At 37.8% G+C, this 27,492-nt stretch overlaps 1 protein-coding gene across 4 annotated transcripts in view; it reads right to left on the bottom strand.

Annotated features, from left to right (window-relative positions):
* LOC115216996 (caprin-1) overlaps nucleotides 1-27,492 on the bottom strand; it is a 54,861-nt gene that overhangs the window by 5,616 nt on the left and 21,753 nt on the right. For 2 of the 4 annotated variants that reach the window (XM_029786510.2, XM_036507264.1), the window contains exons 2-10: nucleotides 23,159-23,221; nucleotides 17,943-18,029; nucleotides 12,382-12,543; nucleotides 11,427-11,667; nucleotides 10,172-10,492; nucleotides 7,405-8,051; nucleotides 5,264-5,296; nucleotides 4,703-4,895; nucleotides 1,928-1,969 (exon numbers count right to left, since the gene is read on the bottom strand). In XM_029786510.2, the coding sequence (XP_029642370.2) occupies nucleotides 1,928-1,969; nucleotides 4,703-4,895; nucleotides 5,264-5,296; nucleotides 7,405-8,051; nucleotides 10,172-10,492; nucleotides 11,427-11,667; nucleotides 12,382-12,543; nucleotides 17,943-18,029; nucleotides 23,159-23,221 (1,789 nt within the window). The remainder of the gene's footprint in view (nucleotides 1-1,927; nucleotides 1,970-4,702; nucleotides 4,896-5,263; nucleotides 5,297-7,404; nucleotides 8,052-10,171; nucleotides 10,493-11,426; nucleotides 11,668-12,381; nucleotides 12,544-17,942; nucleotides 18,030-23,158; nucleotides 23,222-27,492) is intronic. The other 2 variants (XM_036507265.1, XM_029786508.2) reach the window with 2 other exon arrangements.

Below are 27,492 nucleotides of genomic sequence, written 5' to 3'. Positions count from 1 at the left end.
CTTACTCTTCTTATTTTTAAGATATTATAGGCTATATCAGAGAGGTTTGGCTGCTATTCTGTTATGTTACCTATATATATATATATATATATATATATATATATATGTGTGTGTGTGTGTGTGTGTACCTGCTTAAATGCACTCAAATTCAATGTTCTTGTTAATATTATTAAAAGTAGTCGTAGTAATAGTAACTAAACCCAATATTATTAACATGATCTGTAAAAATAACGAGGGATGAATAATTATATAAAATGAAATGATTGGCTGTAGAGGTAAGGAGCCTGTTTGCCAACCATGTGGTTTGAAGTTCAGTCCTACTGTGTAGCACCTTGAGCAAGTGTTTTAGGCCTGAACCAACCAAAGCCTTGTGAGTGGATCTGGAAGAGGGAAACTAAAAAAAAGCCCTTTGTTTTTGTGTGTGTTGTGTTTGTCCCCCCCCCCATCACTGCTTCACAATCAGCATTGGTTTGTTTACATCCCAATAACTTAATAGTTAGGCAAAAAAGACAGAAGAAGCACCAAACTTTAAAATATGTCACTTTCTTAGATTAAACCCTTTAATGTAGTGCTCCAGCCTGACCACTGTCCAATGATTAAAGCATGTAAAAGACAAAACACCTTTCAATCCTCAACATATTCCAGACAAGCAAAAGTCCGATGGCGATGACAGGATGCAATGAGCCAGAAGACTGCAGGGAGCTCCAGTGTCTGCATTGGGATGCCCTTCCTAACACCAACCGTTTCACAGCATGTACAAGGGGCTTTCCTCAGTGAATTTGCCAAGTAAGCCACAAGACAAGGAAAAAGACCCTTCGAGTGAGTGGGGTTATAGCAAAAAGTGAAGTGGCTTTATGCCTGTCATAGACAGGCTAAAGTATGAAAGAGGGACAAGTAGAGGTATTTTGCTGCAGAGAAGCTGCTTGGATACTCTGCCTTAGATAAGGGTGGGTGAGAGTAACTGGGAAGAGAGATAAAGGATGGTAGTGACAAGGGGTCAGTGCACACACTCAAGGCACAAGGTGAAGAGGAGAGAGAATATGAACAGAGGAACATATGTGTGGAGATAAGTTCATTTGAGAGAGATGGGAGGTGAATGTAGTAAAAGGAACAAGGGTGGAGGGATGGTCAATGGTAAACATTAATGAGAAACAGGGGCAGCTAAGGAGGAAGGGTGAGATAAGAAGCAGTACAGGTAGAGTGGAGAGCAGCAGTATAAGTCTGTAGATAGATCAGAAAATAAAGGGGCTGCGAGTGATGAGGATTTGATGTATAAGGGAGTATATATAGAGATGGGGACAGTGAACTGTAGATATAAAAGGGTAATGAGAATGATAGCAGATATGGTAAGGTGTTAAAGATATGGCAATCCTAAGATCTCAGGAGAGAGAAAGAGATACCTTGAAACACAGAAAAGGGTGAGCAGTAGAAAATAAAGCAGAAATGGATGATGTTGAAATTGAGAGCTGGAGTTAAAATGAAAGGGTTCTAAGGAGAGTGAGGAGTAACTGGCAGCATCATAGTCAATTGTTAATAAAGGAGATGTCTTACAGAGAAGTATTTACAGGGAAATCAAATTGTTGGATCAGGTTGTGAAAGTGACAGAATTTAGTTTGGATAAGATGTTTGGTTTTTGTGTTAGCAAGAAGCAATACTGATGCCCTCCTTTTAGTAAGACAGCTAAACCATGAAGAAAGCCCTTGAAAGGATCCCTTGCTTTGTGATTTGGTTGTTAAAGAAGCTAGGGATAGACAAATGGCTTGTGAAAGCTATACAAGCTATGTACAGGAGTGGCATCAGTCAGGGGAGATTTAGCAAAGAGCACAATAATGCATTCAGTGTACAGGTAGTTTATTAGGGCTTGGTCCTCAGTCCCCTCCCATTCATCAGAGTCCTCCTGGATATAATAGAGAAATTTAAAACTCACTGCCCTTAAGATCTACTGATGATTTCATTCTTATCGCAAAATCTGTAGAAGAATTAGAAAAAGAAATATCAGGTACAGAAGCAAAAGAAATCAAATGGCCTCAAAGTTTAGCTTAAAACAAAGACCAGAATTTTAGTAAGCAGAAAAATAGTGAAGTATCTGCTTCCATCAGGAAAATGGCTCTGCCCGATATTTAATACGTAGAAAGTATAAGTAGGAATTCCATAAGGTGTACCCAAAGCAAGCTGTGGACATACACAAGGTACAATGAAATCACAGGAAGGTTAAAGAAAGTAGTCTTTGCATGACATACAGGAAGTAAATTTTCTTGAATGCCCAGGTGAATCTTTAGAAGTAGTAGAGAATTTCTATTACCTAGATGACCTAATTAGCTGTAGGGGAGGTTCTTCTGAAAATAAAGTTGCTGGAATAAGAATAGAATGGAGAAATTTCAAAGAGCTTTTACAAAAGGTGGCAAAAGGTCTCTCTCTCTCTCTCAGAATGAAAAGCAGATTGTATGATGCTTGTTGAACAGCAATGCTACATGGTAGTGAAACGTGGGCCCTGAATGCAGTGGATACGTGAAAACAAGGAGTGAAGCTAGTATGCTCTTCTGGGTGTGCAATGTCAGGGTGTACGTACAGCAAAGTGCAAATGTACTGAGAGAAAAACTGGGCATGAGGTATCAAATGTCAGGTGCAAGAGAGCCGACTGCACTAGTATGGGTGTGGGATGTATGGTGTATAAAGTGCTGATTGCTTACAGTTAATGGAACTTGCAGAAGGAGACCCAGGAAGATATGGGATTAAGTGGTGAAGGCTAATCTCAAGATATTGAGCCTCACAGAGGAGACAACCAACAACTGAGATGATGGCAATTTGCTGTGCAGCAGCTCAACAAGACCAGTCTGTCACAGCAAAAGTGATGTCCTAAAAGCATTATATTTATGTCTATTCACTCACAGGACCTTATCCATGAGCCCAATCTGTGCCCGCAAAAAGCCCCATCTTCCATATTCCTCTTCTTTAAAAAGTATGTTTATAAAATATGAATTATAACTAAACAACATTTCAATCATTCTGAACTAAATTATGATTGTCATGTGGTGTCATTGTTGAATCTCAACCTATAACCACTAGTGCTATAAATGAAGCTATATAAACAGATATCTCAACATCAAGCCACTAAGCTTATTGCCTGATACATATCCAGATTTTAACAAAGACTGTAGCTCTTTAACCCTTTCATTACTATACTTCTGGCCAAAATACACCCTTCATGAGTTTCAATGAAATTCTAAAATAATCATGAATTTAGACTAGTTTCATTAAACAACTGTAACTTTCTTATTTATCAACATATTAATGTGATATCTGGAACATAATTAAAGAAAGGGTTCTTAATCAATTCTATTGCATAACTTTTGTCTCAAAGTGACTCTAATTACAGTTAAATCCAGGTAAACTGAGCAAGAGGTAAAAATATTAAAATTTTGTTTAAATATCATAGAAAATTAATCATCAGCTAATATTCAATTGGGTATGCAACAAAATTTTGATATAGAAGAATTGTGCACATCACTAGATTATCAGTTGAATTTAATGCACAACAGAACAGGTGTACCATAAAGGTGGAATAAACTGAAATACTGGAATCCACCTAAATCTACCGCAAGTTTGACTGAACTAAAAAAAATTGGTCAAAAAATAATATACAGCCCTGGTTATGGTATGGAAGTGATAAATTCCAGACCACATCGTACCCTAGGCCATGCTGACTAACATTATTTTTCCTGTATAAAAACTAAATCCACAGCAGTACCCAGTATTTGCTTCACAAATTTTCCAAACTTTGATCCCCCATTTCGTGGCCTTTCCTGGCATATACTGTTTGTTTACATTCTGCGTAACAGTTTGGTCCGCAGTGATCGCCACAAACAAGCATACTGAAAAAAATAAAAGCCTAATGGTTTCACTCCCTAAGAAAGACTAAAGATAAACTCTATCTCCTCAGAAAAATTGCTAATAAAAACATTTTTAAAGCTTTTACTTCATTCCGATGTAAAATCGTCTTTGCTGTCACTATCGCCGCTTTCAGTTTCTTCAGAATCGCTGCTTTCAGTTTCGGAGACAGAAATATCCTATTCATTCTCGTACACCACGTGCTTTTGTACCCCATTCATTCTTTTTCTCGATATCTCCATATTTTCTGTTGGAAACCTTTAAATTCAGAATCACTGCTTGAAAGCATCAAACTCCTATCCATTTTCAAAGTTGAAAAAAAAAATCGACACCGAAAAAATGTGGAAAAAAATCTCCCAAAATTCACGTCAAGCAACGTCGGATACTACAACTCAACTGTTTACAAAGTGAAAATCACGTATTTTCACAAATAACGATATTTGTGTTTAAATTCACATTTCAATAACAATGGGTACTCTCGGCCGGGTTAATATTGAAAGGGTTAAAACTAATGTAGCAATGACATTTTCTAATCGTCACTTCCAAGTGCATTGACAATGGATAACAGACACGACTAGTCTTAGTTTATGAACAAAGGTTTCTTAGTTCAATCCAGTAAGGAAACTTGGATAAGACACAAAGATGATTCATCATCATCATTTCACATCTGTTGGAAATCAAAAGACAGTGTAGACATAAATATTGTAAATATACAGTGTTGTGTGTGTGTGTGTGTCTGTGTGCACATACATACTCTGCTGTAACAAATCCCAGAAACCAAAGTCCAGAGAAAATTTCATGAAACTTTACCAACCCTGATTGTAATCTGTAGGTTGAGGTGATAACTGACTCTTCACTTCATTATTTGGGCTGGCGTCTGTATGTTGTGGCTGGAACACAGCTGCATTGGCATTCATAGATTGGAATACGGCTGCATTGGCATTTAAGTTGGTAATTTTTTTAACAGCGTGAGACTGGGAGCTGGCATCCTGGAAATAATAACGTTTCTGTGAATGGTACAATTTCTGTCCTATTCCAGTTGTGAGGAGATAAAAATATGAACAAGCTGGAGCCAGAAGTATTTAAACAGATTTACATAATTAAATATTAAGTCTCTGAATGATATGGGAAATGGTAAACAGTGATGCTCATGCTTTTACTATAGTTATAGTCAGAATACAATGATTCCAAAGAAATTGATACTGGCCAAAATCACAAAAATAATAATTCTCATTACATAGACTGTTCACACTCATTTTCATAATTTAAAACAAAATAAACTAATTAAAGTATAAATAGTATAATTAAACAAAGACTGGTTAAGATCTTTCTGGCTCCAAGTAGGGTAACAGTATAGTAAAGATTAGAGAGTTACCTTCACAAAGGGACTGATAGCTCCATCTGTTAACTGGAAAATTCATAAACAGGATACATATTAATAATTCAAGAAATACTGCATGAATCGTGAAAGGGACAACACAATTTAAATCTACACAGGTGAAAGAGACAACACAATTTAAATCTACACAGGTGAAATAAGTTCAAAAACAGTGAGGAAACAAAGTTACAATTTCAATTCCTGTCTTGGTTCTGTTCAATGTTCAATTGTTCTTGAGTAGTTCCCAAGTCTTCCTCCATTGTGTAGCACCTTGGATAAATAACTGACTTGAGCCAGTGGTGGACCAAGATCTTCATCAGGGGATGAATTTCATAGACAGGAATAGTGCAGAAGACCAACAATGTACAGACATGGGTGTACAAACATGAGTGCACACACATGCATATACATATATATAAAACACAAAAACATACATAAAGGAACTTGCAAGACCCTCAACCGGGAGGGTGTAGTATTTAGGAAGGGGTCTTTATGCCGGGTGATGAGAGTTAGAAATGACAAGTTTTATATGAGAGAGATATCTCACAAGAGATACATGGCTACCCCAGTTGGAAGGGAGAGAAGAGAGATGATGATGAGGTGTCAAGGCCTACTTTCAAGATACAAAAATATAAGTTATGTGGTTAGGTAAGTTTGTAAGGCTGTGAAAAGAGAGTGATAGATGGACAGAGGGAAATTAAGTAAGTGGTGAATATGGGTGAGGGGTGTGATCAAGTATATCAGTTGGAGGGAAAAGTAGAAGTAGGATTGGGCCGGTGGGGTAAAAGGTGGCAGCAAATATGATGTAAAGAGTGGGGGTGGGAGGTGGCATGCAAGAGAGATGCACAATGCAAGGGATGATATAAGGGAAGAAATGGTGAGAGACAAACAGAGCTAATGGAAAGAGAGAACTACCACAAAGGCTAACATGCAGCATTGCTTTATTGTTACTGCACGTCAGCCACAAAGTTTACTTTTTCTGTTAACCTTCCTGTGATTCCACAACACCTAAGTTTCCACAGTTTGCACTGGGAACACCATATGGAATTCTTACCCACACCTTTTCTATATATTAAGGAGGGCAATTTTTCTGGAGAGGTCAGTTTTCCCAATTACTAGAATTTTGGTCTCAGCCAAGTAAACTCTGAAGGTCCTTTGATTGCAAGTTTTGATTCCACACCTAAATTTTCTTCCCTAATTCTACCATAAATTCAGTTACAAGAACCAGGTCATACGTATAGAGGAGCGCCCAAGAGCAACCAGTTTTAAATTCCTCTGTTACAGCCTAGGGGACTCATGATAAATAAGAAGGGACTGAAGCATGGCAAACTGTACACTAAATTTGTTGCTATAGTGATTGCCAACTCTCACCTTACAGAAAGTACTCCAATACACGGGGGGGGGGGCACTCACAAGCCACTGGTCAATCAAATCACAATATAAAAACACCACCAAGTAATAGGATGGTACTTCAGGAAAAAAAAGGGACCAAAACTGATCAGTTTGCAGTGAAGCAAGCTGAGTTATGGCTAACATCATAGCTTAGTGTGGAGAGTGTAACCAAGTGCATAACTGAAAAGGGCCATCAGATGGAAAGAAGGACAAACTTGGACGGTCATCACCTTCACTAAAGGAGAGGTTATCTCCCCTCTAACAGCATCACCTTCACTAAAGGAGAGGTTATCTCCCCTCTAACAGCATCTGTCTCTACAAATCACTAACACTTGCAAGAGACACTGCAAGTAACCGTGTACTGCAAAGTCATTTTTTGACAGAACGTGGATTTCTGAAATCTAATTCAGATTTTAAATAAACAATTTTTCCACAAATCAAAAGTTCATTTGAATATAATAAGAGCTTTATTTCTCTGTCCATCCATCACATTCTATTCCCCAAGTAAAATGAATCTTTAAGATTCTTATAGTCTATCGTTTTCTTCTACTCAAAAATAAACAGTAAAAATATTCTTCAAAGCTAACACAACTGAATGAATCTATGAGACATTTTGGAGGAGTGGAGGAGTTTCAGTGGTTAACCTTTTTTTTTTTTTTATGTCTGTACACTTTAAATTTTGTTACTTTTCATAAAAATGTCAAATTTGAAATCAACAAAATTGTTGAGAAGAGAAATCTACTCACTTGTGTTTGGTTTGGCAAGGGAATGGTCGGAATTTCAAATGCAGGTACAGAAGTATCGTTTACAGATTGGCCAATCATAGAGTGAGTGGGTGCGCAGTCTTCCACCGAATGGAATAAAGAATCGGTGGATAAATTTTGAGAAATTGCATTCTGAGTGAATGCTTGGTTCGAGTAGTCCAGTTGTTGGCTAACCACATTGGCAGCGGCAGCGGCAGCAGCAGCAGCAGCAGGCGTGGTCGATAAGAGAGCTGTAGCATGGGCCTGAGCTGGATTAGCAGATGCAACATCCAGTGTCACTGCTGAATTAGGTTGCACTGATGGTGGAAGTGCTTGTTGTACATGTTGCACGGTTGACTGAGGTGTCGATTTAATCACTGGATGATGTGAAGCAGGCACAGTTGTTGATGGTGGTGGTGGTGGTGGTGCTGGTTGATGTGGGGGTTGCTGCTGCTGCGGCTGTTGTTGTTGTTGTTGTTGTTGAGATTGTGCAGCAGCAACTGCTGCGACAGCAGCAGCAGTTTGGTCGTAGCCAGGAGCAACAAATCCTGCCTGAGTGAGACTGTTAACATCGACCGATGTATTTGGTGCATGTCGGACTGCTGGCATGGGATGAGCAGCTACTACAGCCGGGTCCATATGTTGTGGAGCTACAAAAACAATTTGACATTTTCACCAAAGTCAAAATCTTTCAAAAGCAGGAAAAATTATTCACCATTATATTCCTTTAATTAGCCAGGTTTTATCAAGGAAAATATTTTATAAGAAATAAAAAAAAGAAACCTTGGATGAGAAGATAGGGAAACTAAGAAACAATTCCTAACAACTTATTTCTGTGAAGGTGCATGGCTTAGTGGTTAGGGTACTCAGTTCACAATCATCAGTTTGATTCCCAGCAACAGGTTGTGTCCTTGAGCAAGACACTTTATTTCACACTAGTAGTATCACCCGGTGTTGCTTGGGTTTGTTTCGACCCTTTAGAATTGGAATTTTTGAAAAGTAAAAATTTTGCATTATGCAACTTGCTATTCTCTTCAAGTGAATATTTTTCCAGTTGGAATACACCGAAAAATGGTGACACAGCAGTCAAAAATTGTAAAAAATAGGGATTTTCATAGAAAAAAAGCACCTTTTTGATGTAAATAATTTTTGGTGTTAACATGGTCCGATTTGAATTTTATCTTCTACAGAATGAAGAGCAAGCCTTCTTCTATCATACTCTCAATTTTGGTCAACTTGCACTGCAGGGTCTCGAAGGAGATAGTGTTAGTTGAAGGCTACCAAACCTGCCACACACAGACAACTTCAGCTTTATATATATAGATTTGCTACACACTACTTTCCATCCTTAATAATGAAACTTGGTAGATCCAAAAGTTAAACACACAGACACACAAGTTGAGTTTTATATATATAGATTTCTCAACGGGGATTTCAGGGGAGAGTTTCAGGGAGTTGCTGGCAATGTATCGTGATGATCAAAAATCCGGCCTGCTAAAATTTGGTTAAAGTGATTCAAACTGCAGACTCAACGCAAAATGATCACATTTAATTCAAAGCGTTAAAAATGTTATGAAAACAATTGGTATGTGTTCACAAAGTCCAAACGATTAATACGAAAAACCCCTCCAAGCTACATCCCGAAAATTCATTTCTTTGCCGAATTTCTACAATGTTTACGGCGATTCGTTTTTATATCTTGATTTTTTTATTTTTCATGCAATTTACGCATGCTTGCACGTGTGGTGAACACAGTTCACGTCAAACAGCTGACTGAGTAAAGTTCACTATTCAATGCTTGGGATAAGGCCTAAACAAACACATTATCGATTTTTGCACTTGCGAGATGAATTTCGGAACAGAAATAGCGCAGTTCAATTTTCATTTGCCTAAACTTTAAGTGACCCATTTTTGGTGGTTCTACGATTTGTTGGCTAGGAGGAGATGTGCCGGGAAGTTAAACACAGACACACAAGTTGGGTTTTATATATATAGATTGCTCCAGTCCACTCAACTGACAAAAATGGGTTGTGCCTTTATTTCAAAAGGGCCAGCTTTGTCACATTCTCTGTAATGTTGAACTACATTAAGGGTATGCATGTCTGTGGAGTACTCAGCCATTTGCATATTAATTTCACAAGCAAGCTGTTCTGTTGATCAGATCAACTGGAACCCTCATCATCATAACTGATGGAATGCCATTTCCCACATCTCACAGAACCACTCAACCATGGAAATGGTTTTCAGTATACAGCTGATCAGTATAAGCAGCAAAATACTAAACTAAATGAAAATCTAAATTCATCTTTTATAACTAATTAATTCTGATTTATAGATATTGTAATTAAGATGGCAATGATTTAGTGTTAATTTGTAAGTGAAACGAGTAGTTACGGGGTCAGTGAAAATTTAAGATGCAAATCTAACAGCAGGTCAACACCAATCAAGCAAGACGTGATCCCAGATTTATGTTAATAATTTTGGCTTTTGTCAGTTTTATTTCATTTCACAGAAGAATTTTCTTTCTTTAATTTTCAATTTGTACTTCTTGTTTTGAATTTGAAATTTAGTTTCTACAAATATTCCCAGACCATGTTCTAACAAAACTCAGACTGCTTGAACTTAGGTTACTGCACAAAAATAAGATATTGAACTGGATGACTGTAAGGATCTAAAATTTATGAACATCCCAAGATTGCTTCAATCAAAAAATTGAGTTGATATCATTCTCTCGTCTCTAACGCAACTAATTTGAAGAAAACATACTTACAATCTAAATCTATGGTAGATTCCTGCAAGAAGTTAAAACTTCCTTGTACAGAAGAAACAATTTCTTGGAAAGGACGATGACGTGGAAAAGAGGAGCCAGTCGTGAAGAAAGAAGAATCATTATCAATGTGATTTTCCAGTCTTGTATTGTTTTTCCTGTTGTCCACTGGTTCTAGTATGACTTCAGGCTGTTTCTCAGGTTCCAGTTTCGGGGCTACGACTTCCTCTGTGTGTTGCTTCAGCTCAGCTGGGTTCACTTCAACAGGAACAACTGTAGCTGGTTCTTCCACGGGTTTTTCACTGGATTTTTCAGCAGCAGGAGCTGACATGCAATGTGTTAAAATTTAAATATCTCACACAAGAAATTATGATTTAACAAAAATATTTTTAAGTATCAATAAACAGATATTTACAATAACTGAAAACACTTTATATTTGTAAATCAATGTGGTTTTCCAGAAATTTAACTGTAGCAAGAAGTGTTTTTTAAATCTAATATTGTTAATTAGAAAAGTTCCACTCTATTATATCATTAGCATTAAGAAGGGCATCCAGCCGTAAAAACAATGCTAAACCCATAATGGATAATAAATGATAATGATGAAATAATATAACTACTAGCTGATTAACAAAGATATTTCTTTGATGATTCACTTGACCCTTTCATGACCTTGTCTCAAATTAAATATTGTCCATGCATTTTATTTCTAAAATAATCAAAATTTTGGACAGACTTAATAAAAATAACCACTCGTATGACAATAAAACTCACAAAAACTGAGATAAATCAAATTATCATTTGATCCTTACATTTCTCAGTCTTTCATCACTAAACAATGGAGTGAAAATATTCTCAATGTATTTTCAAGTAATCAAAACAGTTTACTTTCATTAAAAACTGTGTTTAGAATTGTATAAGTCTACCTCAACATGATAAACCTAGAATTTATGTGTAGAATACTTCCAAACAGTGACAATCCTCAGAACTGGTGACCATAAAAGAAACCACACATATAGAGTAAGTACTCTATATATAGTTACATTCATTCTATATACAATACCTAAAACTCACCAGAATCTATGTTTATGAATTATAATTCTTAAATCATTTTTTGGAGAAAATTAAAAATTGGTTGCACCCATGAAATCTCTTCCAGTATCTACCCCATTTCAATACCAATCCACCTGAGACCATTCCTAGTTCTATGATACAAACTTTCCAGACAGAAGGGGAGGAGATAAGGGAACCAACTAACCTTCTGTTGAAGGTCCATTGGCGTCATAACGAGGAGCATTTTCAAAGTAGCCACACGCAAGAATTAAATCTATCAGCTTCTTTAATTCTTTATAAGTGGTGCCAAGAACAGCTTTGTCTTTGCCATCCAATAAGCTACATAAATGTTCAGAAGCAGTAACAAAATCCTGTTGATTATCTCGAGATGGACATATATGTTTATAGATATTATCCAGCTGAGTGAGATTCTCTTCAGTTAGAACCTGTTAAAAAACAAACAAAAAATTAACTTTAGAAGCATCAACCAAATCCTTAAAAAAAATAGATAAAAATAGCAAAAGAAAACATCTTGTAATTTTGACATTAACAAATGTAAGTGGCATCAACAATGCTTTATGTTGAGAAATAACAAAACCTTATTAGTTCTTCATTCTATAGACTTGACAATGAAATTCATAAATTAACATTAGTTAACCTAAATTGCAGTTTCAGCTAATCTACGTTTTGTAATGTTTCCTCAACACAGAGACTGTTTATGGGTTCTCTGAGACTGGTGTGAGAGAAGGTAAAGTACAAAGTGGACTTCACTAAAGGACAGGTAATGGATTAAAGCTTCAACCCAAAAACAAGACCAGTCTCTCCATGGACTTTATCAAGCTTCCATCTTGCAAATTTTACTCCCAGAGTTTTAGCTGATCTGAAGCTTTGGCAGAAGAAAATTGTTCAAGACGCTGTGCAGTGAGACTGAACCCCAAAACCCATGCAACCCTGTCTACCTAGACATGTTAAAGAAGCAAAGACTGTCTTTGCAAAATTTGTAAAATAACAAGATTCAAATTAAAAGAATATTAAAATTAATAAAGTTAATTGATCCTTCAGTAAGTTAGAAATGAAACCAAATTTTGGTTCTGACTTTATACAATAATGTCTTTTTTTTCACAAATCCCAACTTGTTTCAGTTCTATCGAAATACTTACAACTGCTGAATGCCAGCCATTTCGGAAATCATTGCGAACCTGCTCCATTCCAAAACTGTCCAGCAAGTTTTGGATCAACAACACCTGTTTCAGTCGTTTGTGTTCATTTAAAATTCTATCAGCTCGTTCTTTCTTCATCTGTTTCTTCAAGAGCTTTTCAGCCTAAGTAACAAGAAATTGAAGAAATGTTCTAGAATCAGACATTCCACACAGATAAAAGAGACTACTTCCCAATCTTGCATCCAGGTAAAAGATAAAAAAACAACAATGACTGTTTAATAAATATTAATGAAGAAACAACACAGGTGACAATGGAGGGTTTAGCTAGTTGTCATTGGAAATTAGAAAATAGAATACAAACCATGATAAAAAGGAGGAGGTGAAAATAGTGCAGCCATATTAATGTGTGCTAAATGAAGAGGGAGCTTTACTTTATACATTCATCTGTAGCTGTTTTTATAAGGGATCAACACAGATTTTTAAAAATATACATCTCAAAACTTAAGAAAATCTTTCAATCATCATATATTAAATTAATGTTGATAGTCTTCCTAGATTTGTTCCCTCAACAACACAACCTCCTTACAAATAGATGAGGGTTGTCCTGAAAATAATACAAAAGTGGTTAGAACTTTTTATATTCACAGACCACAGGTCATTCAACTTGCACGTATTGGTAGAGTAACCCTTCTTCCTATTATTCTTTATTGAAGGCAAATAAGGGTTCCAAGCAGAAGCAATGTGCCATCATCAAGTTCCCAAAGGATCACATGCTGTCCAACATCCAGAGAAGGCTATAGAGACGACACCATTGACAAGAGTAATATGCATCAATGGATAAAAAGTTTAAAGAAGAGGAAACCAGACTTGAAGACAAATGGGAGAGCATCATCTGTGACCGTTGACATGACTTGTCAGTCATTGGACGAATTGAGTCACAAACCACAAGATGGCAGCACCACTGCACAGTGGACATCCTGCATTACAGAAGATGATGGAAGACTTTGGGTACCAGAAAGTGTACGTGTGTAAAGAGGGTATGTTGACAGTTGACTCTTGATTTGAAGGAGAGAAGAGCAGAAGTCTGCTCTAATCTGCAGGAAGCATCTGAAGCCAGAGAAGACTTTTTCCTTCTGATCTGGTGTCAGTGGATGAAACATGGGCGTATCTTTATGAGCCAGAAATGGTGGATCAGTCCATGGAATGGCATGAAAACCTGCATGGTGACAGTGGAACCATTTTTCATTCGCTTGAACACGACTGTACTGTGAACAGTGAATGATACATTAGCTTAAAGGGGGTACATTTACCATGAACAATGTGTTACCATGACAATATCTTTAGCAAGAAATCAGAAGATCAGCAAATTGGGTTGGTCAGTGGTGCCCCCCACCCCCATCTACTGTAGTACAGGCTGGATCTGGTGTCCTCCAACTTTCACCTGTTTAGTCCAATGAAGGACACTGAGTGTGTGTGTGGTGTGTGTGTGTAGGCTCAGTCGTGATTGTGTGCTTAAGAAGCTTGCCTCTCCGCCATGTGGGTCTTGGGCTCAGTCCCCCTGTGCAGCAGCACCCTCTTCTACTGTAAACCGGGCCAACCATAGCATTAAGTAGATTTGGTAGACAGAAACTGAAAGAAGGCCATCATGTGTATGAGAGTAGAAATATATATATTATACACCCCTTTACAACATTCATAGAACAAGTTCACCAAACACCTATACCATGTTATTCAAGAACAGTGAACCAACACTAGTTTAGCCAGAATTAACATTTTTGACATTGAAATAAAACTGTTTACTATCTCTAAGATAGTTTTTCCCCTCCAGCATTCACTAGCAGCAAGAGGAAAATATATTCACATTTGATATTATGTACATTATGTTGAATATGATTTTCCAAGAACTCCCTCCATTTTCAAGACTTGTGATTTCAGGGAAGTTTCATTATCATCTCACTTTTAATTATCCCTTTCGTTACTATATTTCTGACCAAAATACACCCCTCATGAGTTTCAATTAAATTCTAAAATAATCATGAATTTAGGCTTGTTTCATTAAATAACTGTAACTTTTTTACTTATCAACATTTAATGTGATATTTGGAACATAATTAAAGGAAGGGTTCTTAATCAATTCTATTGCATAACTTTTGACTCAAAGTGACTTTAATTACAGGTAAATCCAGGTAAATTGAGCAAAAGGTAAAAATATTAAAATTTTAAATTGAGCAAAAGGTAAAAAATAAAAATTTTGTTTAAACATCACTATAGAAAATGAATCATCAGCTAATATTCAAATGGGTATGCAACAAAATTTTGATAAAGAAGAATTGTGCACATCAGTTGAATTTAATGCACAACAGGTGTACCATAAAGGTGGAATAAACTGAAATATTGGAATCCACCGTAAGTTTGACCGAACTAAAGAAATCGGTTAAAAAATAATATACGGCTCTGGTTATGGTATGGAAGTGATAAATTCCAGACCACATCGTTCCCTAGGCCATGCTGACTAATATTATTTTCCCTGTATAAAAACTAAATCCACGCAGTACCCAGTAATTTGCTTCACAAATTTCCCAAACTTTGAACCCCGATTTTGGGTTTGTTTACAATCTGCGTAAGTGCGTTTCCACATTGATCGCTTCAAACAATAACTTCCAGACCACATCGTACCCTAAGCCATGCTGACTAACATTATTTTCCCTGTATAAAAACTAAATCCACGCAGTACCCAGTAATTTGCTTCACAAATTTCCCAAACTTTGAACCCCGATTTTGGTTTGTTTACAATCTGCGTAAGTGCGTTTCCACATTGATCGCTTCAAACAATAACTTCCAGACCACATCGTACCTAAGCCATGCTGACTAACATTATTTTCCTGTATAAAAACTAAATCCACGCAGTACCCAGTAATTTGCTTCACAAATTCCCAAACTTTGAACCCCGATTTTGGGTTTGTTTACAATCTGCGTAAGTGCGTTTCCACATTGATCGCTTCAAACAATAACTTCCAGACCACATCGTACCCTAAGCCATGCTGACTAACATTATTTTCCCTGTATAAAAACTAAATCCACGCAGTACCCAGTAATTTGCTTCACAAATTTCCCAAACTTTGAACCCCGATTTTGGGTTTGTTTACAATCTGCGTAAGTGCGTTTCCACATTGATCGCTTCGAACAATAACTTCCAGACCACATCGTACCCTAAGCCATGCTGACTAACATTATTTTCCCTGTATAAAAACTAAATCCACGCAGTACCCAGTAATTTGCTTCACAAATTTCCCAAACTTTGAACCCCGATTTTGGGTTTGTTTACAATCTGCGTAAGTGCGTTTCCACATTGATCGCTTCAAACAATAACTTCCAGACCACATCGTACCCTAAGCCATGCTGACTAACATTATTTTCCCTGTATAAAAACTAAATCCACGCAGTACCCAGTAATTTGCTTCACAAATTCCCAAACTTTGAACCCCGATTTTGGGTTTGTTTACAATCTGCGTAAGTTTGTTTCCACATGATCGCTTCAAACTAGCATACTGAAAAAAATAAAAGTCTAATGGTTTCACTTCCTAAGAAAGGCTATAGATAAACTTATCTCCTCAGAAAAATTGCTAATAAAAACATTTAAAAAGTTTTTTTACTTCATTCCGATGTAAAATCGTCTTCGCTGTCGCCTTCGCCGCTTTGTTTCTTCGGAAGGCGCTGCTTTCATTTTCGGATAAAAAAATATTCATTATTTTGTACACCACGTGCTTTAGTACCTATTTCATTCTTTTTCTCGATATCTCCCTATTTTCCGTTGACAAAGCTTTAAATTCGGAATCAATGCTTGATAACATGAAACTCCTATCCATTTTCAAAGTTGAAGAAAAATCGATGCCGTAAAAAATGTGGAAAAAAATCTCCAAAATTCACTGAGTTGAGATATCACTTCAGCAATGTCGGATACTATAACTTAACTATTTACAATGTGAAATCACATGCTTTAACGAATGTACCAACGAGATTTGGGTTCAAATTTACATTTAAATAACAATGGGTTCTAACGGCCGGGTATGGCCGGGTTGGTACTTTGAACCAAAAAATTGTTCGGCCGGCTACGGCCGGGTTAGTAACGAAAGGGTTAAGTATAATATGTACAACTTATCATCAACACAACCTGCTGACATCACAACACCAGTTATGCCTGTCATCCATACAATTCTGTACTTTCCATCTTATATCATCATCATCGTTTAACGTCCACTTTCCATGCTAGCATGGGTTGGACGGTTCAATTGGGGTCTGGGAAGCCAGAAGGCTGCACCAGGCCCAGTCTGATCTGGCTGTGTTTCTACAGCTGGATGCCCTTCCTAACGCCAACCACTCCGTGAGTGTAGTGGGTGCTTTTTACGTGCCACCTGCACAGGTGCCAGGCAAGGCTGGCAACGGCCACGATCGGATGGTGCTTTTTACATGCCACCGGCACGGGGGCCGGACGAGGCTGGCATAGTAGTTGTCTCCTCTCCTCCCCCCTTATCCTACTACAGTAGCCAAGTACCTCCTCTATACTAAGACAACTATCTCTGTCCTTCTATCATACTCTAACTTCTTGTCTGGCAGACAGTCACGCACCTTGGTTCCACTCCTCTCAACAAAGAGGTCTGGTGCCATGTGAAAAGAAAAACCTGTGCCAGAGCCAGGCAAAAGGTGCCCAGTATACCCTGTAAAGTGGCTGGCATCAGGAAGGACATCCAACCACAGAAACCATGCCAGAATAGACAAGTGGAGTCTGGTGGTGTAGCTCTCTGGCTTGCCAGCTCCTGTCAAACCATCCAAACCATGTTGGGATGGAAAACATCAAATGACGATGATTTCTTTCAATGATTCAAAGCCAGCCATTCTGAGGGGAGGGGCAGTTACACAATTACCTCAACACTTGACTGGAACTTTTTATTTTACTGGCCTCGGGTCTAAAAGCAAAGATGAACAACCTTAGTAGGATTTGAACTTTGAACGTAAGAGCTGGAATAAATCACAAAGTATTTTGTCCAATGCAGTAATGATTCTGCCAACCTGCAACTGATAATGATGATGGAGTAAATAACATTACAGTGTAATAGAATTGGGTGAAATGGAAGTCAGTGGTAATCATTGGGAGTCAGTGGTAGTCAGTGGTGTTTGGGTAAATATTAACCTACCACGTCCCTCAATTTAGCATATCACATCTAGGAGTGGCAGGTGGTTCTTGTAAGTCCTTGAATACAATATAACAATCTAAGACAAATATATTCTAGTTAAAAATAAAGCAATAAATGGATTAACCAGAAAACAGCATTCTTATTTCCATGGCCCTTCAGATTGTAACTCTGATACTATTTCTAAACCTCCACCTGGGAACCCTTTTCCCAATGTCAATATATATGCAACAAAATGGAGGTCAAAAACAATAAGGCACCAGAAAAATACGACTCATTGTAGAATCCCACATCAAGTATGTAAATAGCAGAATGTTGCTAAAAGCATTCATTATGGGGGGGGGGGGACATGAAACAAAATATAATACTTACATCCTGAGTGAGGGCCATAAATTGTTTAAGCAATTCCTTTGCAAATTCCAAGTTACAAGCAACATCACCATACTTGTTAATTGCTTCCTGTTTAAAGAAATACAATATTCAGATAAATACAATTCATTTTTTTCAAAATCTCTAATTAAAATCTTAAAACTGATTAACACAATGATTACCCTTGTGTGTTTGAGTGTGTATGTATGTATGTGTGTGTGTGTATATATATAAAACACACAATATTGAATAAGTGCTTCTATGGAAACTTAATGCACAAACTTGAAGAGCTCCACTCTTTCACCTCTAATGTATTATTACTTCAAATGCAACAGCCACAGCAGCTACAACAATATTGCAATGGACTAAAATGAATGTTCAGAGCAGAATGTTTGATGAAACGGAGCAGAAATGATGTCAGAGATTCTTTGGTTCTGTTCTACAGTTGTTGCCATATGTCGTGTGATTACGTTGCTAATGATACGGAATTGGTGGTAACCAAGTGTGAATTTTGTTGAATGGAAGGAACAGTTTCGAAATATGAAAATTAATAACAATAAAGAAATACTGAAAAAGTGAGAGCAAAATGTTTACAGTAAGGAAAGGGAAAGAGAAAGTTGGATGCCAGTTAGAAATCTCATATACACACACACCACACACACACACGTATGCTTGTATATTTATGGGTATGTAGCTGGAGTTCTATCTGTGTCAACATTAAGTGATAGTCATAAACGAGCATAACCACCATACGTGTAGTGTCTATTTTGAGCCATGGAAAAACATTACCTCACTTGGAAACAGGTGAGGGTCACAGGAGGGTCATCCAATCTGCCTCAACAAATTCTAATACAGGAAAGCATGGAAAAGTGAAATTATTAAGACATACTTTTTATTTGATGCTCATGATGATTTCATGTTATTTTTTTTTTTCAGAATTCTTTGAAAAATTCTTCCAATTCTAAGCCACTATTGGTAAACGAAAAACTGTTATAACATTTTGCTTTCAGATGTAAAATGTTATAGATAATGTAATCATTATGAACTGGAAAATATATCAAGAAAAAATCATTTTTCCCTGTCTGCATGGGTCAAACAGAATTTGCTGAGATATTTTCTACAGCCAGTTGTCCTTTCTGTCTCCAACTCTCACCTGTTTCCATGCCAGGTGATATTTTCCCATAGCCAGACAGGTCTTTCACACAAGATTGGAAATGAACATCACTGATATGACAGTGAAGCTTGTTTACAGCCATCAGATGATGTCAAGGTAAGAGTATATGCAAATACATATAGACAACAGGCTTCTTTCAGTTCCTATCAACCCAAGATGTCACAACAGTGAGATTGAACCCAAAACTACAGGATTGAGAAGCAATCTTAACCATGCAATCACACCTGCATCTACCTATTCTTTAATGAAATTCTCTTTTTTTTTCCAGTTTAGCCATGATTGGACTTTCAAAGTTAGAGTTAGCCATATAAACTTAAAAGAATATTTATTAGAATTACTAGGATTATGAAGGTGGTGAACCGGCCAAATTTAGTGGCATTTCTTTTGGATCTTTAGGTTTCAAGTTCAAATTCTGCCACAGTTAACTTTGCCGTTTATCTTTACAGGGAGGTGACAATAAAATATACCCCAGCAATGGGGTCAATGTAATCAACTAGCTTGTCCCCTAAAATTACTGGCGTTGTGCCAAAATTTGAAACCATTATTAATAGTATTATCGTAATTATTCTTATCATTACTTATTATCCATTGCTCAGCTTAAAGCAACTAAATGCTATGTGTGTGTGTGTATTCTTTTATTAGTTTCAGTTTTTAGGCAAACCGAACCATATCAACCCCAATACTTATTTTAGTCTGAGATTTATCATTATCTATTTGTCAGACAGTAAAGTTATGAGGCATAGACAACACAACAGACATGGACAAACATATGATCACTTTATGCCCATTTTCCATGTGGTCTGGATTAGAGAGCTCAATCAAGTTCAACAGGCTGGAGAACCACACTTTCTGTTTTCAATTTAGTATTGCTTCTATGGTCAGATGCACTTCCTAATAACAACCACACTACACAGTACTTCTGAGATGAAAGGAAGATTCCATAACTGAAGGAGTAGAAGTTACAGTATGATGGAACAAACTTGAGAAGAATTTGAGTGGAGAGAGGACCATTATTGGGGAAGATTATAGAGGGAACGAGGAAAAGGGGAAAGTGGAAGAGAGAGGGAAGGCAAAATAGTAAGAGTGGTGGGATAAGTTGAATAAGAGGACCCAATTCTCCCTCATGTTATATATCATCGTTCGGTGTCCATGCTTGCATGGGTTGGACAGTTTGTAAGGATCTAAGACAGTTCTTACTGAAGTTACACAGATTTATTGTTGACAAGGCAGTAGGGGGAAAAAACTAACAAGCTAGAGAGAGTCAGAGTAATAAGAACAGTAGAGAGAGAGAGAGAGAGACACGGTTGAGTAAGAAGATACATGTTACTCCATGTTGGGTAGAGAGATACACAAAGAAGGGATAAGATGATGAGTAAGAGTGGGAGCATATCCACAAGTGTAATGTGTCCAAGACAGCATGGGGACAGAAAAATCAGAGAGGGTGAACAGAGACTGCCAAAGTAATCCCTCTTCTTTAAGGCATCATATGGAGGGGAAAAAAGGAGTAACAAGATAGAGGAGATATTTAATATACAAACATCAAGTACTTTCCTCTCAGTGACAGGTGGTATGGTACAGTAAATATAAGAGACGATGGAGAGATGAGAGGGTATAGAATAGAAACAATGGGTAGGAGGAGATGCTGAGATGTAAGAGTATCAAATAAATAGTGGGAAGGGGGCTATGTGCACTACCCCGCCATTTTAACAAGTATTTCATCACACTTATGCAAGAAGCCAGTCTTATGCAGCACTGATTACCACTAATCAAGACAGTCCTGTCATCTCTGTCGGATGTAATACCTTGACATTATTTTTCACTATCTTTTCCCATGCAATTTACCCTTGACTTTTAGATGGAAGCCCTTTATTACCAACAAAGTTTTTTCAAACCCTTGCTTATTCTGGCTACCACCTTTTCAGAACTCCTCCCCCAGTCATGACCAGAGAGTTGTGGGTTCAATTCCTGGTCAAGGTTACACATTGTGCTCTTGAGCAAGTTACTTAATTTCTCATTGCTCCAGTCTGGTCAGCTGTAACGAGTAGCAACTGAATACTGGTGCAACCCTCACTCCTACCACATTCATTAATGCTCCACTGAGTCAAGAAAGAGACTTGGAAAACATTTCTTGCAAGGATAAAACCTTGTCCAGCTTGATGTATTAAATTTAAATTTTAAAACTAATTTGAGAAACTTCAGGGTTAAAAATTATTCCACATAAAAAGTCCAACCCAAGGCAGCACGGAAAGCAGATTTTAAATGGAGATGATGAAGGTTTGAAGATAAAATTCAACAAAACATGTCAATTGGAAATGCTACAATAAATACAGAATATTCTTTAGAATCAGTCTACTGTATCAAGATTTTGATTTGTCATCTAACAAAAATTAAAGATTGCACTATATTGTACAGTGTCTTCTTTTGCAAAAGGGCTACACAAAATGATCAAACCATAAAAAAGATGATTTAAACAGATGTAATTTTTATTTTTCATTTCACAAACTAGGAACCATTTTTGACTGCTTGAGAAAGAAATAATATCCATTACTCTGGGGAGTAATGGAAAATATCAAGAGTAACATCACTTTAGCATCCATTTTTTCCATGCTTGCATGGGCTGGCAGAATTTATAAAGCAGATTTTCTACAACTGGATGCCCTTCTTGTCACCAGCCCTCATCAATATTTCCCCCATGGTCAGACAAGTTTTTACAGATGATTGGAAATGAAAGTCATTGCTTGTATGATGGTTAACACTCGCTCACAGCCATCATGCGACGTCAAGACAGTAACACACACACACACACGTTCGGCTTCTTTCAATTTCTGTCAAACAAATACACTCACAAGTCTTTGGTCAGCACAGTGCCATAATACACTTGCCCAAGGTGCCAAACAGTGGGACTGAATCCAAAATCATATGGTTGAGGAGCTTAACTTCTAATCAGACAACCACATCTGTGCCTATACATATATCTTTCTTCTATCTTTATTCAACTGAATGCAAGTTAGAGAAATAAATTTTTTTTTTAATGTCAGAATGGAGTCCCTGAAGACAAAATTACGACTTCATCATCATCATCATTGTTTAACGTCCGTTTTCCGTGCTAGCACGGGTTGGACGGTTCAACCGGGGTCTGGGAAACCAGGAGGCTGCACCAGGCTCCAGTCTGATCTGGCAGTGTTTCTACAGCTGGATGCTCTTCCTAACGCCAACCACTCCTGAGTGTAGTGGGTGCTTTTTACATACCACCGACACAGGTGCCAGGGGAGGCCGGCAGCAGCCACAATCAGTTGGTGCTTTTTACATGCCACCGGCACAGAAGCCAGTCAAGGCGGCGCTGGCATCAGCCACGTTCGGACGGTGCTTTTTATGTGCCACCGGCACAGGTATCACAACTACAATTTCCATTTGATATTTATTTTGATGTTGACGTACTTGACTCAATAGGTCTCCTCAAGCACAGCAGGCCATGTGCACCGGCACAGAAGCCAGCCAAGGCAACGCTGGCATCGGCCACGTTTGGATGGTGCTTTTTACATGCTGTCGGCACAAGTATCGCTTAACTACAATTTCCATTTGATATTTGTTTTGATACTGATATTCATGTACTTGACTCAATAATTCTCCTGAAGCACAGCAGGTCACCTTACGATCCAAGGTAAGAACAGCAGGTCGTTCTGCAATCCAGGTACTTTAGATGGGCTGGGGCTATGCGAAACTGGTGGAGGAAGCAGCCCGGGTCTTTGCAGTCACAGCATATCTCCAGAGATCTCGGTCTTTCGTTATTGCCTCTGTAAGGCCCAACGTTCGAAGGTCATGCTTGACTACCTCATCCCATGTCTTCCTTGGTCTACCTCTCCCCCAGATACCTTCAACTGTTTGGAAGTGGCACTTCTTCACACATCTCTCCTCATCTATCCGCAGTACATGACCATACCAGTGCAAACATCTCTCTTGCAAACATCTCTCACCCAAAATAGTTACCTGGTCAAGAATTAACTTGTTATTTTTCATCTATTTTCCCCCAAAACTCAATACTCACCAGTTGGTCCTTCTCCAAAGAAACACCTTCAGCAAGTTTTACTTTGTACATATCCAACTTCAGCTGAAACACAGAAAATAAGATTTCATGAAAACTCTGAGAAGATTTTAAGAACATGAAGAAAAATAGAGAAATCTTACACTCAACTAAGTAGAAAGAATTGGATTTTAAAAAATAAGGAGTTCAACTATTAACTTCAAATCATTTCTATCTAACAGACTGACATTACATTCCAATGATCTCAGTGTTAATTGACTTTCAATCCAATTTATTCTTGAGGTAGACCACATAGCAAACATTCAACAACAATTAATACACATCAAAGTCAAATGTGAATTTTAACCCTTAACCCTAGTGCTAACCAGATAATATTAAAGGTTAAATTAATAGCGAGCGTGCGTTTGAATATATATTCCATTCTGTTCTGTAAGAGGGAAACTGCCGATCTAATAAGTGACTAGAAGTAATTGTATGCCAACTGCGTCTTCATTGATATAAACTTTAGGAAACACTGTTTAACAAGATCAATAAATGGTGATAAATATTGGTCTTCTGAGTAACTGCTGTCAGATATTTAGATCATCTGTTTGTCAAAGCTGATGTGGGTTGGATGGGTTTGTTATTTCAATATATCTTCATCAAACAACCAATACAATAAAAGAAAACCAATACTTTTTCTTTTGTCTTTCCTTTTCCACATTCATTCACCTAACACCTTTTATATTCAAATTTGTTAAATTTAACCTTTTTACCAGGTTTCCTTCTCTAACTCATGTTAAACTACCCTCTTTTCTTTCCAGAGCTTACTTCCATAACTTTCACTAAAATACTCCAGCTGGCCATCACACATTCACAAGGCATCCATGCAACCCCACCCTTACCAATAAATCTTACTTCACTCCCCTGATTAGTAAAAACGCTTCCAACTTACCACCATTTCTATGATTGTATCCTCCCACAGAACACACACTTCATGAAACAAATACAGCTACCCACTAGATCCACCCCATATCAGAACCAACAACCCACCAAATGAGGGCAATAAAAAGTCATAGCAAACATCCATAGCATCAGTAATGTTAACACCATTAGGAATATTTCTAAATAACAGTTGTAAATTGCATTTATAGTTGCATGTGCAGCAAGCGATGGAGAATGAATGATGGCAAATTAAATGAAAGGACAAAAGTAATGTGCATAAATCTACCAACAACTAGCAAGCCATGGCTCAATTTTTCTTCTACCTCACAGGTGCAGACACCATCAAACAGCTCTACCAAAAATACCACTCCTCATAGGTTCCAAAACTTTAAGGCTACAACCATCAACATAGGCACAATGTAAGCAAGTCTGGTGAGATTGGAGAGATTCGGGAGCAGAGATGAGTGGATGGAATAAGACAGAAATACAAATCCTTCTGGGTGAGTAACAGTAATAGCAGAGGTGGGGTAGACATACTGTTAACTGAGAAATGGATAAAGAAATTGAAGTAATCAGTGTCTGATGGGATAATTACAATGCAACTAGTTACAACTGCACAACATTTATCTTTGCATCCACCCACAGGCAGGATTGGCTGAAAAACAGAAAGACCCCATTCTAAAAGACTACCTCAATGGTTGACGGTGTCTTCATTATTGTTGTTGGCAACCTCAAATGAACACGTTTGCCAACACAATGTTGGCTTTCGTGAGATAGATGGAGGCTGTAGACATGGTTCAAGAAGTGAGGAAGGTAGAATGCTCCACCCATGATGCAACTGATTTAGTTACTTGTGTGACACACACACTTTCAGAAACCTCACCATCTAGCAATCTGGTGGACACAGGTCAGATTTCATCCACACCAGAATAGTGGGCAGAAGGGCCATTGTAAAGAGGAAAACTTTTCCTGGCAAAGAATGTAGCACGAAACATAGATTGGTGGTTAATGACCTCAGAGTCAGAACTAGGGAGGCACAAAAACAGATGTTAAGAAGAAGACAGAGAAGCTAAAAGACAGGGACACTTTGGAGGTTTGGAGAAATTCAAACTGATGCATAATGATTGTAGGAAGAAAGGGTTAAGATATCTGTAGCAATAAATGACAATTGGGAATTTCTGTGAAATAAGCAGCAACTCAGGCATATGAATGGAGCAAAATTCCAGCCAAGCTGAAGGTGACATGATGGTGGAATGACACAGTTGATATGACACAGTAAAAGCTAAGAGACAGGCAAGGAAAAAAACCAGGAAGTGGTAGTAGGGAGCATTACCAAATGGGTAGAAGGGCAACTAAGTGACAGGTATACTTGGTAATGGGTTAGGTGAACATGAAGAGATCCATGCCTGTTCTATGTGAGAGACACAAAGTGTTCAGGAACACAAGGCAGTGTTTGCAAGAACTGAGACACCATTGGTGAGATGTATATTTGAAGTAAGTTCTATTCACCATTGATATGAATGACATTTGGTGTGGCTGGGCTATTATGAGAAGCTGTTGAATGTGGAGAATGCATGGAATAAAAGGGGGCCGTCTCATGCTGACCCTACAAAGAGATCAGCAATTCAAGTCGACAGCAATGAGAGATAAAACAAAGACATGAGAGGGAAAGCTGGTGTCCATCATTTCTGTATGCTAACAATGTAGTTCTCATAGCTGGATCTATGGTGGAATTAGAGAAGAAATTCTAAGCATGGAAGCTAACTCCAGAATCAGGAGGGCTCGAGAAACCTTAGTACAGTTGAAGGTTTTAATAAGTGGGAGACAAGAGGAGTCTGGTGTCTCAGGGAAATGGATTTGCTCAATATTCAGAAATGGGGTAGGTATTAACTTTGTATGTTGTACCCAATATAAGCTAAGAACACACAATCCCTCTATAATCCCCTGCTTAACTGCACTAATTAAATGTGAGCAAAGCTGCCTCATTTTCTCTTGGTACTTGTTATCTTTCTCACTAGCCAGAAACATTTCACTTGATATCCATCCTACTTAATACTGTACTCCATCAATATTTCTGTGCCACCAAATTGTCTCTCCATTTCCACTGTCATCCATTTCTCACAACCTTGCAGTCCACCCCACCACATGTCATCTCTCATCTTTTCCCTATCTACTGTATCATTATTACTATTCTGCTCCTGCCACTCATCACCTACTCTCCCCTACCACCTCCAACTCATGGCCCAATGATTATCTTCATTCCTTCATTCACCAGATTCCCCCATCTCTAACCATCCCTGACTCTCCTTATACTACCTACCCACATTTCTGGGGTTTTGTCTCCACTACTACTCACTTCATACCTTGAGGGTGTACCCTGACCCCTCATCACTATTTTACCTCTATTTCCACCCTAGTCACTACCACCCTTTCTCTTATAATGTGAGTAGCCATGTAACTCATCTACAGCAAGAAACCTGTTCTTTTCTGACCCCTTCTCTCATACTTTACCCTCTCATCTAGCATAAAGATGTAGCCCCACTCACTCAAAGGGGATCTTAGTCTTGCAAGGGCATAGTGACCTCGCTTGTACTTAAGTCACAAAAAAGCACCCAAGCCACACTAAAATGGTTGGCATTGAGGACATCCAGCTGTAGAAACTATGTCAAAACAGATATTGGAACACGATGCAGCCGTTGGACCCATTACATCCTGTCAAACTGTCCAGCCTATGTCAGCATGGAAGATGGATGTCAACAGATGATGAGGGCAACTTCAGTCACACATACAAAAGACAGTCTGTTGCAGATGTTTATTGAAAAAAACATCTGAGGACCATTCGGAAAAATGTAAAATTTGTGTTCAAAAAATGAAGTCTTGAGAAATTTGTTCTACCATGAGTTATGACATATGCAATATGACATGTTATATTTTGTCCCACTTCTAACAACCAGCATCCACTTTTGGTCATCTCTTCAGACATCAGCTGAGAAGCAACTGTACTGATATGGTCATGTGATATAAGGTGTATCATGTGATGTCATAAGGAGTATCATATGATACTGGTGGAGAGATGTAAATAAACAATCTGAAATATTAGTTTGCTAATTACATTCAGCTTCCCTCCCACCCACTAAATATTATTTTATATAAAATAACCACCAAGTAATAATTCTCCCCAAAATAATCAGAAAATAAAAAGGTACTAATAACAGTTACAAGTGTGAGAATATAGTGTTTATTTTTAAGACAGATGTCCATCATAGGTGGACAGCTTCAGAAAGTATTTATGTAAGGGACAACCAATGAAATTCTGGGAGATCGAAAAATGAAATTAAAAGACCAAGTAACTGGTGTGAAATAGTAGCCATAGCAGAAAGATAGTTAAATCATTGACATTTAGCCATCTAATG

The sequence above is a fragment of the Octopus sinensis genome, linkage group LG11 (genome assembly GCF_006345805.1).
Source record: "Octopus sinensis linkage group LG11, ASM634580v1, whole genome shotgun sequence".
In the NCBI taxonomy this organism is placed as follows: Eukaryota; Metazoa; Mollusca; class Cephalopoda; order Octopoda; family Octopodidae; genus Octopus; species Octopus sinensis.
Note: the sequence above shows the minus strand (reverse complement) of the source record. Positions and strands in the feature narration are given on the sequence as shown.